The sequence below is a fragment of the Chaetura pelagica genome, unplaced genomic scaffold, assembly GCF_000747805.2.
Source record: "Chaetura pelagica isolate M959 unplaced genomic scaffold, ChaPel_1.0 scaffold235, whole genome shotgun sequence".
NCBI lineage: Eukaryota > Metazoa > Chordata > Aves > Apodiformes > Apodidae > Chaetura > Chaetura pelagica.
Window position 1 is genome coordinate 1,833,511 of NW_009953215.1, and position 15,428 is coordinate 1,848,938.

Genomic DNA, 15,428 nt, shown 5'->3' on the forward strand with positions numbered 1-15,428 from the left:
GCTCTGCTTCCCCGGGCGGCCCCGGGCTCCGCAGGTGCGTCCCACGTCAGCCGGGGGAGGGCAGGGCTGCCCGGGGCCCGCCCCCAGAGCTGCTGGGCCCAGGCCAGGCTACGCCGCGGGGCCCGTGTCCCGCCCCTGGCACCTGCTCTGCGGGCACGTAGGGACTTGGTCGGGGAGTTAATTCAGCTCCTTAAGGCGACCAGAGACTTCCCCTGCAAAGCCTTCACTTCCCCTCTGCTCTGTGTTGCTCTGTGGCACGGCCTGACCCCACCTCCTGGCAAGGCACATCTCCCGTCAAGAGACCCAAGCACGGTTTTCAAGCAACTCGGTCAAGCCTTGCTCCAGGACTGTGCAGTTTCGGAAACCTGGAGACCTTATGTATGCCCCTCCTGCCCCAAGGCTGCTTTTATCCTCCCGTTCCCTCACAGGCTTCACTGAGTGTGGTTTTGGCTGTTTCGGTCTGGTATTCTGGTGGGGTAATGAAGTCCACGGACATAAAACCTGCAATAGAAAAGGCCCACAGAATTAAAACACCATATCCCCTTCAATTAGAGTACACTATTTGTACTTTGTGTTCTTTGTAATTTGGCATTACAGTACTTCGTTGCCTTGCAGGAAGCAGTGCACATGGCTGTGGCTGTTCAGCCACTCTTGTCACAGAGACCGTTGCAGTATCTCAGCTAGACAGCACCTGGTCTTCTGTTCTACAATTAACCAGCACCAAAAAACCCCATACCGAATCATACCCGCTTGCTAGAGTTCTGCTAATACTTGTAGGATAGCTGCTTTAAAGGATACATCAGCTTGACAATATCAAATTTGAAAGATTAATTCACAGAGAGGCATGTTAATATTTTTTCTGAGAAAAACTGCAGACACAAGCTGTTCAGATTAAAAAACAACAAAGCAGATTGCCTGGGGAAAGAAACCTTAGAATCATGCCTGGTCTTGAGAGAGGACTGAGAACTATGGTCTGTAGCTGGGTGACAGCAAATAGTCTGCTATTCAATTGTTCTACAAAATTCAACTGCACTTTTTTAAAAGATAATAAAGAAAAGGCCCTAGAACCTGAAATGCCACTTAGTTTTCCCACAAAGCTCTTGTTCCAGGTATTCTAGTTTTGATAAAACCATACTGACAGGAGCACATTCAATGCCTTCACTTCTCAGTATTAGAAAGCAACCTCAAAGCAGGTTTGAAAGTTTGGGTCAAACAACGGGGGCAGAAAAGATGCTGAAGGGCTGGAATGAACAAGTAGTGGGGCTGAAAGGAGGAGCAATAAGTGGTAGTGTTTCTAGAAAAGCCACAGAAAATACAGTTTTAGGTCTTTACTATAATTTCTTGCTCAGAGCTTCTACTTTTGGGAAGAAACAATCCAAAGGAAATACAGTCACTTAAAGTATACACCATTTTTTTTACTGAAGCAGAAGAAGTGTTGAATTAACATGTTGATCACCTCCTTGAAGGTTGAGTCAGTTTATGAAATTTGCAGGAGAATCCCTATTTCAGCTCCAAAATGTAATGCACCATTGGCAGTGAGTCAGCTGGATTACAGCTTGGGCAGCCTTGCACTACACTGCAGTTGTTTTGCTGACAGACTGTCATTTTCCTGCTGATTTCTCATAACTGCTATTTTTAGCACCATTTACAGTGTCTTCCCTTGTTTCCACGGTCCAAGCCCTAATTCAGGCTTTTGCTTTTAAAGCCACAATTTGACTTGCACAAATCATTCCCGGGACTGTGCACTATCCTGTCTACGTGATCTGACTTGCTGTGTTCCAGCAGAATTTTGTTTGCCACAGAAACAGAAATGCTTAGTCAAGACAGAGGCAGACAATTTCAGCTGAAGCAGACTTAGCAGCTACTCTTGGCCAAAAGAGAGCACTTGAGGGAGGACCCTGTTACCCCTAAGAAATGTTACCTGCCTTTATGAACTTCCTCCCTATTTGCAGTGATAATTAGGTGATCTCCAAATCTTACTTATCCCCTCCTGGGTACCAAGAACTGCTTGGGTTCGTCTTATTAAAAACTGGTATGTGATCTTTCACAAATGTAGCTTCCCACTTACATTCTGTTTTCCCTTTCCACTTTGGAGAATAGACAGACAACACTTGAACAGCAGTGTCAGACTCCAACCCACTAATTAACAGACTGATGATGTCTAGCACCATTTTACACAGAGATTTTGGATCTATGTGACTAAGTCTAAAAGTGACAATGAATTTTTAGCTCACAGAATGTATTGTCAGCAAAAATGGATTTGATAAATTGTTACAAGCATCTGTATAATTGTAGCTTGCTTATGCCATGCTGCCAACAGTTAAAGTTCACTGAGAAATCCAGGAAAATTCAACTAAATTGATGACCTGGTACTTTTTTTAACCCCTTTTCACATATTCCATCAGGTGGCTTCACAAAAATCACTTTATTGGATAGAAAAGTACAACCATAGACTATTTTGCAACCTCTTGTCATTTCTTGGTAAAGGAGCTGCCATGTTTGCTCCTTTCTTCCTGAAGCAAACACTTTATCTTGCGTCTGCACTTCTCCAAAGCAGAGGCTGGTTCCCTCCCTGCTGGGCAGCAGGGCTGCATCCAAACTGCACTGCACTCAGCAGCACTACAAGCTGCTCTGTCCCTTGTGAGTCCCTCCAGCAGTGCTCTCTGACTGCCAGCTGCCTCAGCTAGCTGCTGCCATCCAGCTATCTGCTCCTGCTCTCCAGTATCTCCCACTTTTCAGCAGAGTGCCACAAAGTCAATGATTCCATGCTATCCTACTTCCTCAAAGAAGGCTTCTTAAGCAGACACCATGTCCTTGCTTCCCAGCTTACAACCTGTAGCTCTCAGGGCAAATCATTGCCTGAAGTTTTATACACAGTCCCAGTTATAAAATTTCCACCAATAATAGTGAGTGTCTTAAAAAGAGAAGTCCCTAGACTTGAAACAAATAAACACATTTCAAAACCTCTCACTGGTCCATTTTTGTTCCATATTCTTTCTCTCCACAATTCAAAACACCGTTCTTCCCTTTTTCTAAGAGGCTGCATTTCCTTTTTAGGCCTATTCAGCATTTTCAATCATTGGTAAGTTGCAGTTTCTCAGTGTTCAGATATGCTTATTTATTTTTCTTCCCAGCCTATGGGAAAGGCCAATGTTACACTGACTTTAGTCTAAGGGTGGGGCTGGCTTTGCTGCTGGCTGCTTCCCGTCCCCTCCCCTTCCCTTTTCCTTCCCTTCCCACGATTGCAGTGCTCCAGGAGCTTCTTCAGTATCACTGCTCTTCGGAGGCTGGTACAAGACATCCATGATCTGGGAGAGACAGAACTGGCTGTATTACATCAAGTCAAAGGGTTATGTGCCCATGGTCATTACATATAGTGGCCATCACGAGCTGCCTAGAGTGAGAACTGAGGCAAGCACATGGTACACACCACACTCAGCTTCTGACTATCATCTCTTCAGGACTTTCTGAGCTAGAGATTACAATTGCACCATCTTACTGAATAAGCTGACTGTTAATTTTCCCAATTAATTTTTAGGTTAATGGCATTACTTTTGGGCCTCCACAACACAATCTATGGCAGCATGTAGTATATTTTAATGAATCATTATGTGAATATCCTGCAAGAAGAATCCTATCCAGAACCGGAAGCTTCTCCCTGCTGTACATACCACTTAAATAGTAGTACCCCACTATGACTATTCCATATTAACAACTTCAATGACTCTCTGCAGGCTCTCATCAGGAACCCTGAACAGGCTGTTAATAGACCAAAAATACAGGTTATGACAAATGTGTTTGTCCTCACCCGAAGCAGATGGATACACACATCAACCGCCTTTGCAGTGAGGCAATCAAAGTAGGCTACTAGTCTCCATGAAGAAACCTGCCTAGTGGAAGTTACTCTCAGATAATTTTTTTTATATTGTGTGATACCAGAATAACTGTAATTTATTCCCCTAGTTAATACATAGCTCCAGAGATCATTCAGATCTTCCAGTTTTCAGTTTAAAGCCTAAATGCATAAATCTTACAGTTCACAGGGAACAAAATAAAAAGTTTTCTTTTTTTTTTAATGGACTTACCAATTCAAAAGCTTAAAAATCTACCACTATTTCAGAAACCAGCCAGTAGTCTATTTTTTGTAGCAATGCCTGCTTTTTAAAGCAAAAGGTTGAAGAGAAGCATAATGGCAAACAAGATACAAATCAGGTATGAGAGCCAAAGAATAAATGAATTAGGGAGCAGTCACTGGTCCTTTTGAAAACCAATTACAGGCCATATAACCCTTACAACTACTCGCCTTTTCTTTTTTAAATTGGTGACACAACACTCTAGGATTCTGAGAACAGTTAGGATCCCTTCTCCATTATCATTGCAACAGACATCAGATGAAACCTGTACCTATGCCTGCCCTGCCTACCCCCCAAAAAAGATCATGCCATGGTCTTTGCAGACATAGTGCCTCAGTCCCTACATACTTAGGGAGATAAAAACCAAGAAACATCATTAATTTGTGCAAAACACAAAGCTGCGTGATGTTCTCCAAACCAGAGACTGCAGCCAAACCCAAGATCCCCAGGACTAGACCCTCACACCTTAGGTACACCATCATCCTCACTGCAGGTGCCTTTAGATCTCCTTATTGGATCTCTGCAGTTAAGAGAGAGGCTCACTTACCCACAGCGTTGCTTCATTTTCAAAGAGAGGGCTGTAGTATCAGCTCTCACCACGAGATGGTAGGTATTTTCTGATGCTTAGAGGGGAACAGGCTTTTAATAGACCTTTGAGTTGGTGAACTCTTCAACTTCAGAGAAAGTGGAGACAAACGTAAAATAGGATGAACAAAATCTCAAACTATTAATGGGATCAGGAATAAACTGAAATTTGAGAGGAGAGGGAGAAGTTCACATAGATTGGGCACAAGAATAAAAAACCCTCAGCTTAGACTCAAGATATTATTACTAGTACAAGGATTTGGGTGCCCTTTTCTTATCTGTTTCCCGGCTCTTCCTGTTAAACCTTTTAGTTGTGTAAATGTGTTCTGTTATCAACAACATGAAACTTTGGTTATTTATGGGGACAAAAAGCATTCTCAACCTACATATTGGGTAACTTTGAAGCATACTCACAATTAAAAAAAACAGGTTTATGTGGATAAAGCTGCGTATCTGCCTCATGCTGTACAAAGATACACAGAACACAATTATTAATGCATTTGTTGTTTTTTCTAGAATTTTCTCAAAAAAAGTTGAAGGATACAATAACTGTAATAACTAGATAACTAAGGTTTTCAATCAAGGAAACATTTCTGTATACATCAGAGGAAAGAGAAAGTTAACATCATAGGCATTACTCCTCACTAATTATTTCCGAGAGTAGCTGCTTCTTTCTTGTATCTTCTCCCGTTTTAATCCTCATCTACTGTGAAGGCCAGTAAACAAAGCCTGAACAAACCCAACAGACCAATGACCTTTCACGTTGACATTCAAAAAGGTCAAAGCCAAGTTTGCTTATCATGTCCTAACAAGACTTGCACTGCTTTATCTTTCTCACATTTAAGATTTTCATGCAGCTTATAATCACAGTAACAAATATACATGTATCCCAGTAACCTGCCTTAGAAATCAAGAACAACCATTTTGCAAAGGTAAAATACAGATCTCAAAGCAACTAGTAAGTCTGCCCAGCTGCTTAATTGCCCACCCCCCAGCACAGGGTACAGGCAAGTCTTTCCCAAGTCTGTCAGATACTCTTTGCTATCAGTTTCTCAGAAAATGGAGTCAATCTCAGTCATTGGTCAGATACTTATAAATACTACAGACTCACCTTTCCAAATAACTTCTTCTTAGTGCTTCTTGTCTTTAGCCTGTCTGATAAGTAGACCCATATTAGCTAAAAGCTAGTAGACCCATACAGGCTAAGAAATTATTATAGCCATGCAACCAAGATTAGCTGAGGCCAGGGATAACAAAAAGCACCTTTCTGTCAAAACAGGCAACCAGCCCAAATCCTCATTCAATGTTGCTCTGCCTGGCTGTCCAAAACAGACCCAAAACTTAGAAGATATATTGAAAATGGTTATGAATAACTAATTGCTTTTCCTTCATGGACAGAGAACAAGATATGCTGCAAAAATTACAGAAATAGCTTGCTCTTTAAATTATTACAAATGCCATACACTTTCTTTGACCTCATTTAAAAAATTCTGTTGTCTGATAAATTTTTTCCAACTATGTCTGCCCACAAGGTAACAGTGTTGCCCTAACTTAAACCACTGTAAGACAGAATTTACATTTTTTTCCACTTGTTAACCGCTTGACTTGGGACCGTGGGAGGCAGTCAGTTTGAGACAGTGAAAAATATGCAGTCTCTTGCACAAAGCTTTGCCCAGACTGAGCTACAGCTCTCCATCACACAGCAGTGATTCGAGAAGGAGTGTATGGTTTACAGGTTCTGTACATATTATTCCAAGCAAGAACCTGGGGCCATGCTCATTACCCTATCCTTTATGGCAGGCTTCCAAAGGACAGCCCCAAACTCATCTTGCATTCCTCCCCACAGATCAAAGGGAAGCACATGCAACCAGTAAGTGAACAGGATACCATTACTGTTTTGTTGGGGATACCCCATAGTTGACTTCACAGCAAAACTAGGGGCTTCTGGAGCACAGGACTGTACCTTTGCTGTTGAAGAATAGTTAATATGCTCATCATGTCTTAGCTAAAGCTGCAGGAATGAAATAATATAGTAGTTTGAACACCTTCATAGAAGCTACAGTGGGTGGGAAGGGCCACTGATTATCTTGCAGGCACAGAGATGGCAAAGAGCTGGAAATCCCTAAAGGGAGAGCAGTTCTTGTGAGGGAATAGGAGAAAGACATAATTGAACAAAATTGATAGTCTAGTAGAGCCTTTTCAGTGTCTATGTGATTCTCCAACCTTCATTATCAGGTTGGTTATTAATTCATTAAAAGTTCACCCAATACAGGTTACATACTTCTCTATAGTTATTAACTCCACTGCAAGTTTCTAGATAAACATCTTTGTTCATCATCATATAAAAATTAACTCACTTTTCATATAGAAATGATTTTTAAAGTGCACCATCCTTTCTTTGAACACTTGTATCTGTTGCAAACACAAGTGCTTTAAGATGCCATGATTCTTATATGTAAGACAGCTTATGCATAGTTCAGTGGTTCCAAAGTGACTGGTGAGAAGGGAAACAACTTCTTTCCAAGCTGTAATAAAACCAAATACAATGAAGTCAAACACTGACAATCTATATTTCTTCTAAAAATAGTATACATAATAACAGAAGATACAAGAATAAACTGAATACTCAGGTCCAAGGTCTTGTAAACAGATATAAAACTCAAAAAAGTGTGTACATCTCAATTCATGCCATACAAAGACAAAAAATATTTCAAGTATACTAATGAGCAATCCAGTGTGTGATGAAGATAAGGCTAACATTTTCAATCTTCAGTGCTAAATTTACACAAATCCACATATGAACTCTCAGAAGCAGCTTTATTTCCATCAGACATGAATCCTTGTAGCTGACACTGAGTTTTCAAGAGCATCAAGGGCTCAGAACTCGCTTCCACAAGACAACAGTGTTTCTTCAAAATTTTACAAGTTTTAGCCAGAAAACAGGAAAAGGGGTAGATTTCAGCTGAACATCTTGATTCAGAAATGCTGCTGCATTATTTCATGTTCCCATTGTGAGTCTTAGGTGAGGGTTCCCAGCTCCTTCCTGGCCTGGATCTACCAAAGCAGAGCATACTACAGTCCCCCACAAATATAGCTGTGGTATGTTATGGAGAGAAAAGCAGTTGGCATAGATGCCAGCACCCACCACTCAGAAGAACAATTTAAGGCAAAGAGATGTGCTCCTACATCATGCATAAAATGGGCCCAAGGTACAGGGATTATGTTGGACAGGCTGCGATATGAGCTATTTGCACGTGTGTGGGGGATGTCTCTGTAAACGTTGAGAACAGCAGGCAACCCAGCCACAACAAGAACCCTCAAAGCTGATTCTAGAGCTCCTAACTAAAACCAGAAGATTATTCGCAAAGTTAAGAGTTGAAAGACATCTATTGGGAAACTCCTGTTCCTAGAAGAGGAACATGAAACATTTGAACTGCAGCCCAACAAGATAGAGCAGTACAATTTTCACTTTAAAACAGAAAAACTAGAAAACTTACTGTTCTGTAGAGTAGCAGCTTTTCTGAGGAATTAAAAAAAAATAAATTAAAAATATTTAAAATTCCAGACTTCTGCAAGCTTTTTAAAAAAAGAGAAAAAAATCAAACCTCAAATTTAGGTTGGTCTTTTCACCTTGAAACTAGATCTTTAGCTTCTTGAAGTCACTAAAATAAAGCTAATTTATGTCACTCTGGAACTAGTGCCTGACATTGAAAATGTTAGTCTTTACTTCTAGCTTCTCTGTAACCATATCACTCAGTATCTATAGTATAGTATTACTAGAAGGCCCTTTTCATTCTCTTACAGTAAGAAACTCAATATACAGCATTAGACTTCCCACACCTTTGCTACTAATTCTTAGCAATTTCTACTTGAGAAGGGTAAACAGTGCATCAGCCTGTAGCCCATTCTAGTTTTGCCCCACATCTTGACATACTGTTCACCAGTGCTTTCGTATATACACATATGTACATATTAGTATTGCCCGAGATGCTTTTAGTAAGGCTAACAACTAGAAGTATTTTTAAGTCACAACATTTTTATGTGTGGCATTATAGCTATAAGCACTTTACACTTTGCACTGTAGAACTGATTTTTCAGTTTTTTATAAACATTAGAACACAGAAGAATGGTAGGGAAAAGCCCAATTTCTAAAATATTTTAAATGCAAACAGTGTAATTCAGTGTAACAAAATTATTTGAGAAACATCAGCCTAAACTGCTATAAGTGCTTTAATAACCATCTACCTGGACTGTAGATGCATTGTGAATTTTCCACTGGAGTGGCTTTAATCACTACAGAAACTTGTGCTAGTTCCACAGAAGTGTGCAAGCACACTGGTGTGGGATACAAAGTAGGTCAACCCACAGGACTGTAAAGAAAACCACAGCCTGTGAAAAGGGAAGTTATACTCATATCTAAGGATATACTGTGGGTGAGGCATTAGCCATCACCTCACACTGTAAAGCAAGAGACATTTCAGATAAACAGGTAAGTGCACTCAGAGTCTATGTTGTCTTCAAACCTTTGAAAGTAATTTTCATTATAAAGCATTTTAATTGGGTTTATTTGATCCCTAGTGGTTATGGGCTGAAAAGCATCTCTAAACTGCATTATTTCTTCTATAGTAAATATATGCTCTATGATGCAGAAGTATCCAAGTAATTATTTTGGTTTACATCTATTCCTGTTTATAAAAGAGATATAAAGCTTCATTTGCCTGAATGTGATGTTGAAACACTGAATAAATTGTAACATGAAAATCCAAAGTGCTGCTTAGAACACTGAGGTGTTTCTGTGCCAAAACCAGTGTCATAAAGCTTAAATATTTTTGTTTTTAAAAGGGAGAAAAAAAAATAACCCCTTATCTTCTACTTAAGTAGAAGATACAAAATTGTGGAAGGGCTGCAAGAAAGGCCAAGAGACTTGCCTTCTAATTGTGGCATTCCCAATAGCAACAGCACACAGCTGACATGGCTCACAACTGCTGCAGTAAAACCAGTGCTCTGACTTATTCATTACTCTTCCACTTAGAAGTTTACGAACATTAGGAAAGAAACAAAAGGCATCTGTAGACTCAAGAACACAACCTGCATTATTCCATCCACTTGTGGAAGGTTATCTTTGCTACCCTGAGGGCACAGAACATATGTATGTGTATACAGTACATAAAGCTTACACAGTATACAAACCATCAGCAGAGGCTCACTGCCTCTTTTACAAGGGAAACTTCCCAGGCACTAGAGGCAGCTAGTCCCAGCATTTAACATGTATGGACTAACAACTTTCTTTGACCTAAAAGTCATTCTGGTAAGTTCTGTTCCCTCTCTTGGGCCATTCCTCTTCCACCCATTTCAGCAGCACTTTCACAACATCAATTCGCTTATAAAATTTACAGAGATCAATCAGCTGCTCTACAGTCCTGTCACTATTACGCAGCAAGAACTCCAAGGTGGGACTTTGGGGCTTCTGTTCAAGGAAACACAATTCATCATAAGTCATTCCCCACTTGCTTGCTAGATTTCTCCAGTTTTTCACTGTTGGGTGGCAGGGATCCAGCTTTATCCTCACTGTGTACAACAAGTCCTCATCATTGAGCATGTCACTGATTGTCGGTGCACGGAATAAGCACAAGGAGCAGGTGCTATTTTCCTTGCAGGTTTTCTTGAGATCTGCAGTGAAAACCATTACACAGGCAGAAATTAAGATCTATTGCTGTGGTTTTACCAGAAACAAAAAGTTAAAAGCACAAAGGGTTGCAAAGTAATACATTTCTGTGAATAGCAACACGTAATGCCTTTCCTTATGAACCACTCATGAAATAAACTTTCTAAGACTTCTCTCTTCACTATGCTCAGTGGCTATAATCAAAAGGACAGTAACTTTGAAACAACTGTATTTATGCAGTTATAGAAAGGCATGCAATTAAATCCAGTATGCGAACTGGGATATTCTTGTTTTTTGTTTTTGGGAACTATGTCATTTCCTTGAATCTGCCATAACCCCTGCTTACATCACCACCAGGATCATGTGTGTATTACGTGCATCTTGTATACATATGTTGTAGGATGAAGGAAAAGGTTTTGCACTTCTGAGCTGCTGCCTTCATAACAACATGTAGTATTTGCACCAGGAGAATCTCTGCTGACAGCTGCAAACACAACACCTAGTACTTTATACAATGAAAAAGTGGAAATGTTCCTTTGCTTTGTAAGGACTCTTAAAATAAAAGCTGTCCCTGTTTTACCAAACAAGCCTATTTAAAAAGTACATTATGCAAAGGAATAAAGTGCATATTCCTCCATGTGTGAGAAAAATAAAAATACCAAGTTGCTGGAAGTAGGTAGTGATATGTTCTAAAATTGGCATCAAATATCAAAAATTGCCATTTAGGGGTCTCCCACACACAACAGTTAATGTCTCCCCAGTATTGTGAGCAATGTGGTCCTATCAGACTATATTATATATTAACAACCTTTAAAAGCATGTAAAAAACAGTTCTAGTCATACTTCTAGTTAAATAATAATACTAAGACCTTTAACACTGCAGTGGTGTAGGGCATTTTGGCTTTAACTCTCCCTGCTCCTTTTGAAGGCAGAATTTGGTATCTTCAAAGAGCAGTAGATAATGGATGCAGCCTAGCAGCACTTTCTAAAGCTTCTGACCTCCAGCCTCATTGTACAGCTTGAAATAGGGGAGTGACTGGTCCTACTTGGGATGAAACTCTTTGAAAAAGGGACACTGCAATAAGAAAACCGGTATTAATCGAAAGATTTACTAGAAACAATGACAGACAATAGTGACACACAATTTACAAGTGCTAGGTAAGTGCTAGTGTAAGAGACCTGAACTGTATCTCTGGCAAAGGGCAAATCTGGCACTCAGTGCCACCTACTCATCCAGAAAACAGCATCTGTTAAGGTTTGGTGATTTTGGTTTTAGTTTTGGTTGTGGGTTTTTTGGTAGGTTGGTTGGCCCCCGTGCAGTAATTATTGTAAGACTGTGAAAATTTCAGAAAGACCATAAAATTTGATGTTTTTTTTTAAATTCTAATTATTGCTGCCGATTAAAGCAACTCAGCTGAACGTAGTTTCTGCATGCACCTTGTTTTTTGCTTTTAAGGGAAGAACAGGCTATTGTTATTTTTGTAACATTGCTCATCAGCTTGCTTTTTTAACAGGCCAAATACAACTTCTGAAGTTTTCAACAAGTTAGGACGTGCAGTAACAACATCGCTGCAGACACAACTTCATACAAATGCTTAGATTCCCTGCTAAGGGAAACAAGATCTGGTGACATCTTTGCTTGTGGGTATTCCACAGGAATTGCAACTGTTCCCTACAGAAATGTGTATGTTAACGATTCTGTTCTTGTGCACCCTAAACTTCTACTGAAGTGAGACAAAACTTGCTTACTTTACTCACACCAAGATTTAGTTACACAAACAATACAATCCAATTAAAGTTCTGGCTGAGCAAAAAGGGCAGGGGAGCACCCTATCTGAATTTCATCTTATTTTGCTTTGCAAGGATACCAGAGTAAGTTTTATCCTCCAATAGAAGCAGGGAAGAAGGGGTAAAGAAAACACAGGGCACAGTTAAAGATAAACAAAACCAAACCAACCTGCTTCTTGTGCTATACCATATACAGACTATGAAAAGCATTATAGAGGATCCTGCTTTTCTAATATACCCTATGTCAGATACTGATAAGCAAATGATGACCTACCCACCCAATTGCATGATCCTAATGCTACATGATAGGACAAGTTTCCTTACTAACAGGAAATTCTCAGTTGTTCACTGATAGATGTACAGGACTGCGTACCATCCACACACACCCCACCCCCAGCTGATCTCATACAATGATGGGATAAGCCCCCACAGCTTCCTGCCAGCTTCTGCTCTCTCCAGCTACCTCTTTACAGATTTCTTCCAAAAGTGGATGTACTGGATGCATTTGGAAAGCCTAACTTATGCCTTTTGTATGGTATGCATTATTGATCACCACCCTCTTTAGAAGAAAGAGAAAGCTATAAATGACACTGGTAATTAAATGAGCTCCACAGCACTGACTGCCTAGGCTTGATTGTGATAAATTGTGGCTTTTAATAAAGTACTTTCAAACAAAACCTGGGAATAAAATATGTAGAACAGTAATGCTGAAATATTACCTGAAAGTGATTCATCAGTATGGTTCTGCGTGTCTTTGTCTTCTGGCTAGAAAGCAGAAAACAAATATATATCAAAACAATGTATTTGAACACCAGAATAACTATTTGGCTAATATAAGTGGCAGGAGATTACCTAGAAGAATCCTCAGCTACTTGTAAAATCAGACAGGGCATAAATCTGTTTTTGAGGAATTACTGACAATCTGCAGTCTTCTCAGGCAGCATTTTCATGCTTTGGCTCACAAAACTGTCCTGTTGGTTGTACTCTCTGAACAATATAATCCTTATTAATTATATGCTATGTGGTTACATATTTTGAATAATTTGTTCTTAATCCTTCGACAGTTGTTCAACAATTCATATGGTTTTATTTTAAAGGGTTTTTTAATGCTTTGTAATTTTTTCTGCCTGTAACATGCAGCAGTAAAGGATTGTTTCATTGATCTAGGATAAGTGGAGGAGCTTTTTATACAGATTTCTTTACATACATAGGAAGCTTTTCTAGACAACAGGTGGGCTTGAACACTTCTGCTGGTTCACACCTAACCCTCCTCCTGTTTAAAGTAAACATTCCCTCAGTGGCTTTTCGCCTGCTAATTAAACATAATGAAATTACTTAGCAGCTTGACACTGCAACACATCATAACTTTTCAATTCTACTATTTAGAGAGCAACATCTAAAAACTGGAAGGACAGCACCTTGATCCTAGGACTGTGGGAAACTGCAGCTGCCTTTACTTTAACTGTGCGGGTGTAGAGCCAGGTGAAATAGATTTCTTCTGTGGAGGATTTAAAGATGAAAGCAGAAGGGGATTTTCCCCTTAGATAACTGCAATAAAGTATTGTCAATTTTTTTGTATTACATAATTCTTCCAGAACTATCACAGAAGGCTTCTTAACATTTTACAGGCTGTGCATGCAAACACAAGTCAGTGCATAACATTATACTGTAATAAGATACTCTATTCCTACCTGCTACACTTTCTTTACGAAGAAATCCAGTAAAAATAGAATATAGGCAGTTTTAGCTGATGTGATGAACATGCATACATCTACAGTCCAATTATAAAGACTGTAAACTATCTCCAAAATATTACAGGACTTTGTTATGAATTAAAAAATTTCATGCTGTTTTCAGCATTTCTTTATTCCCTGAAAGCTACAAGATCACACATGCAACATCTCCACAAAATATCTGCTCTCTGTCCAAGAGATATCTTGAGCCTTTTGCAACAAAATAAGCCTTGCCATTATCTTCTCATAGTTTACTTTTCCACTGGCACCACATAAGCTTTCTCTTGACAGAGATTTTTAAACAAGAACTGGGCCTTCATGGCAACATGCAAACACCCCAAGTTTAAGAAAATTTAACTCTGGAAATCCTGATTATAGTAATTGTCTGCATTCCCACAAATTCCTTAAAAAGGTTGAACATTATTACTGAGCCCTGAGAAGCAAATCCCCAAAAGGGTAATTCATAAGGAAAATGAGAAACTGCCCATCAGGGCTCAGCCTGATGTCACAAAAAAAACCAGAAAAGGAAACAAAAGCAGAAGTGGATTCTGTCCCCTTAGTTTGCAATAGCTAAGTTGCTGTCCTGAAGTTCAGTAACATCTCCAAGTCTTTATGAATTCATGAAAGTTCAACTGCACTGTGAAAGCTAATACCTAAATGCCTTTAAGAGATGTCATCGTACTCATGTCTTCTAATAAAAAAATAACAATGTCTAGTACTGCAAAGAGTATGAAGAAAAACAGGGACACCTACCTGTGCTTTACATCTGTTTTCAAAACTGATGATTTTACTGATCAGTTATTATCCACTTTTATCAAGTCAAATACACTCAGGTTTATTCAAGATAATTTTGATCATTTTGCAAGAAGACAATGCAGTGTTACTGCTCATGAAATGAAGGTATTAAGCAAGAGTATTTTTTGCCCACAACAAAATTCCAAACAACAACTACAAATCCAATCAAAGCCATGAACCTATGCACAATCTGAAAATCAGCAGAAAGTTCTCTAGCTCTGTAGAACCATTAACACCCTAACACACTGAAATATCCTTATAGTGATTCTAGGATGGCAAAAAATGGTCTCTTCTTGATGATGGGAATGAGACGGTTACCTCCATCATCTGTGAAATGCATACCAAACCCATGTTTGTTTCTGATGAAATTCAGCCGGGACTCTGGCATAAGGAACTCCATTTAACTCTTCATCTCGCTGGAAAATGCTCATTCATTTCTCTTCTCCAAGTTTTCTGCTCAACCCAAAGAGAATCAATTTGAAATTCAGCATATAACATTCACTTGAAAGATGGTAACCACGGAGCATGGGGGTCGCTCAGCATTGCCCACCCTACGGCAACATAAGATTTAACAAACAGTGGAGTGTGTTTCCACTACGGGAAGAGCAGTGTCCAAAAGTCAAAGAAGAACAGTCAAATGCCTCTCATAGGGCAAAACAGAAGGAGTCCAAAAACCTAGGTCTCCTTACTTCTTCACTTATTCTCTGTCCTTTCTCTACTTTCAGCAGG

At 39.6% G+C, this 15,428-nt stretch overlaps 1 protein-coding gene across 1 annotated transcript in view; it reads right to left on the reverse strand.

The window, feature by feature from the left end:
• Window positions 1-9,765: 9,765 nt before the first annotated feature.
• EDARADD (EDAR-associated death domain) overlaps window positions 9,766-15,428 on the reverse strand; it is a 15,721-nt gene continuing 10,058 nt past the window's right edge. Inside the window, exons 4-5 of the mRNA XM_009997598.1 lie at window positions 12,891-12,936; window positions 9,766-10,388 (exon numbers count right to left, since the gene is read on the reverse strand). Coding sequence (XP_009995900.1) covers window positions 10,012-10,388; window positions 12,891-12,936 — 423 coding nt within the window. The 3' untranslated portion in view covers window positions 9,766-10,011. The remainder of the gene's footprint in view (window positions 10,389-12,890; window positions 12,937-15,428) is intronic.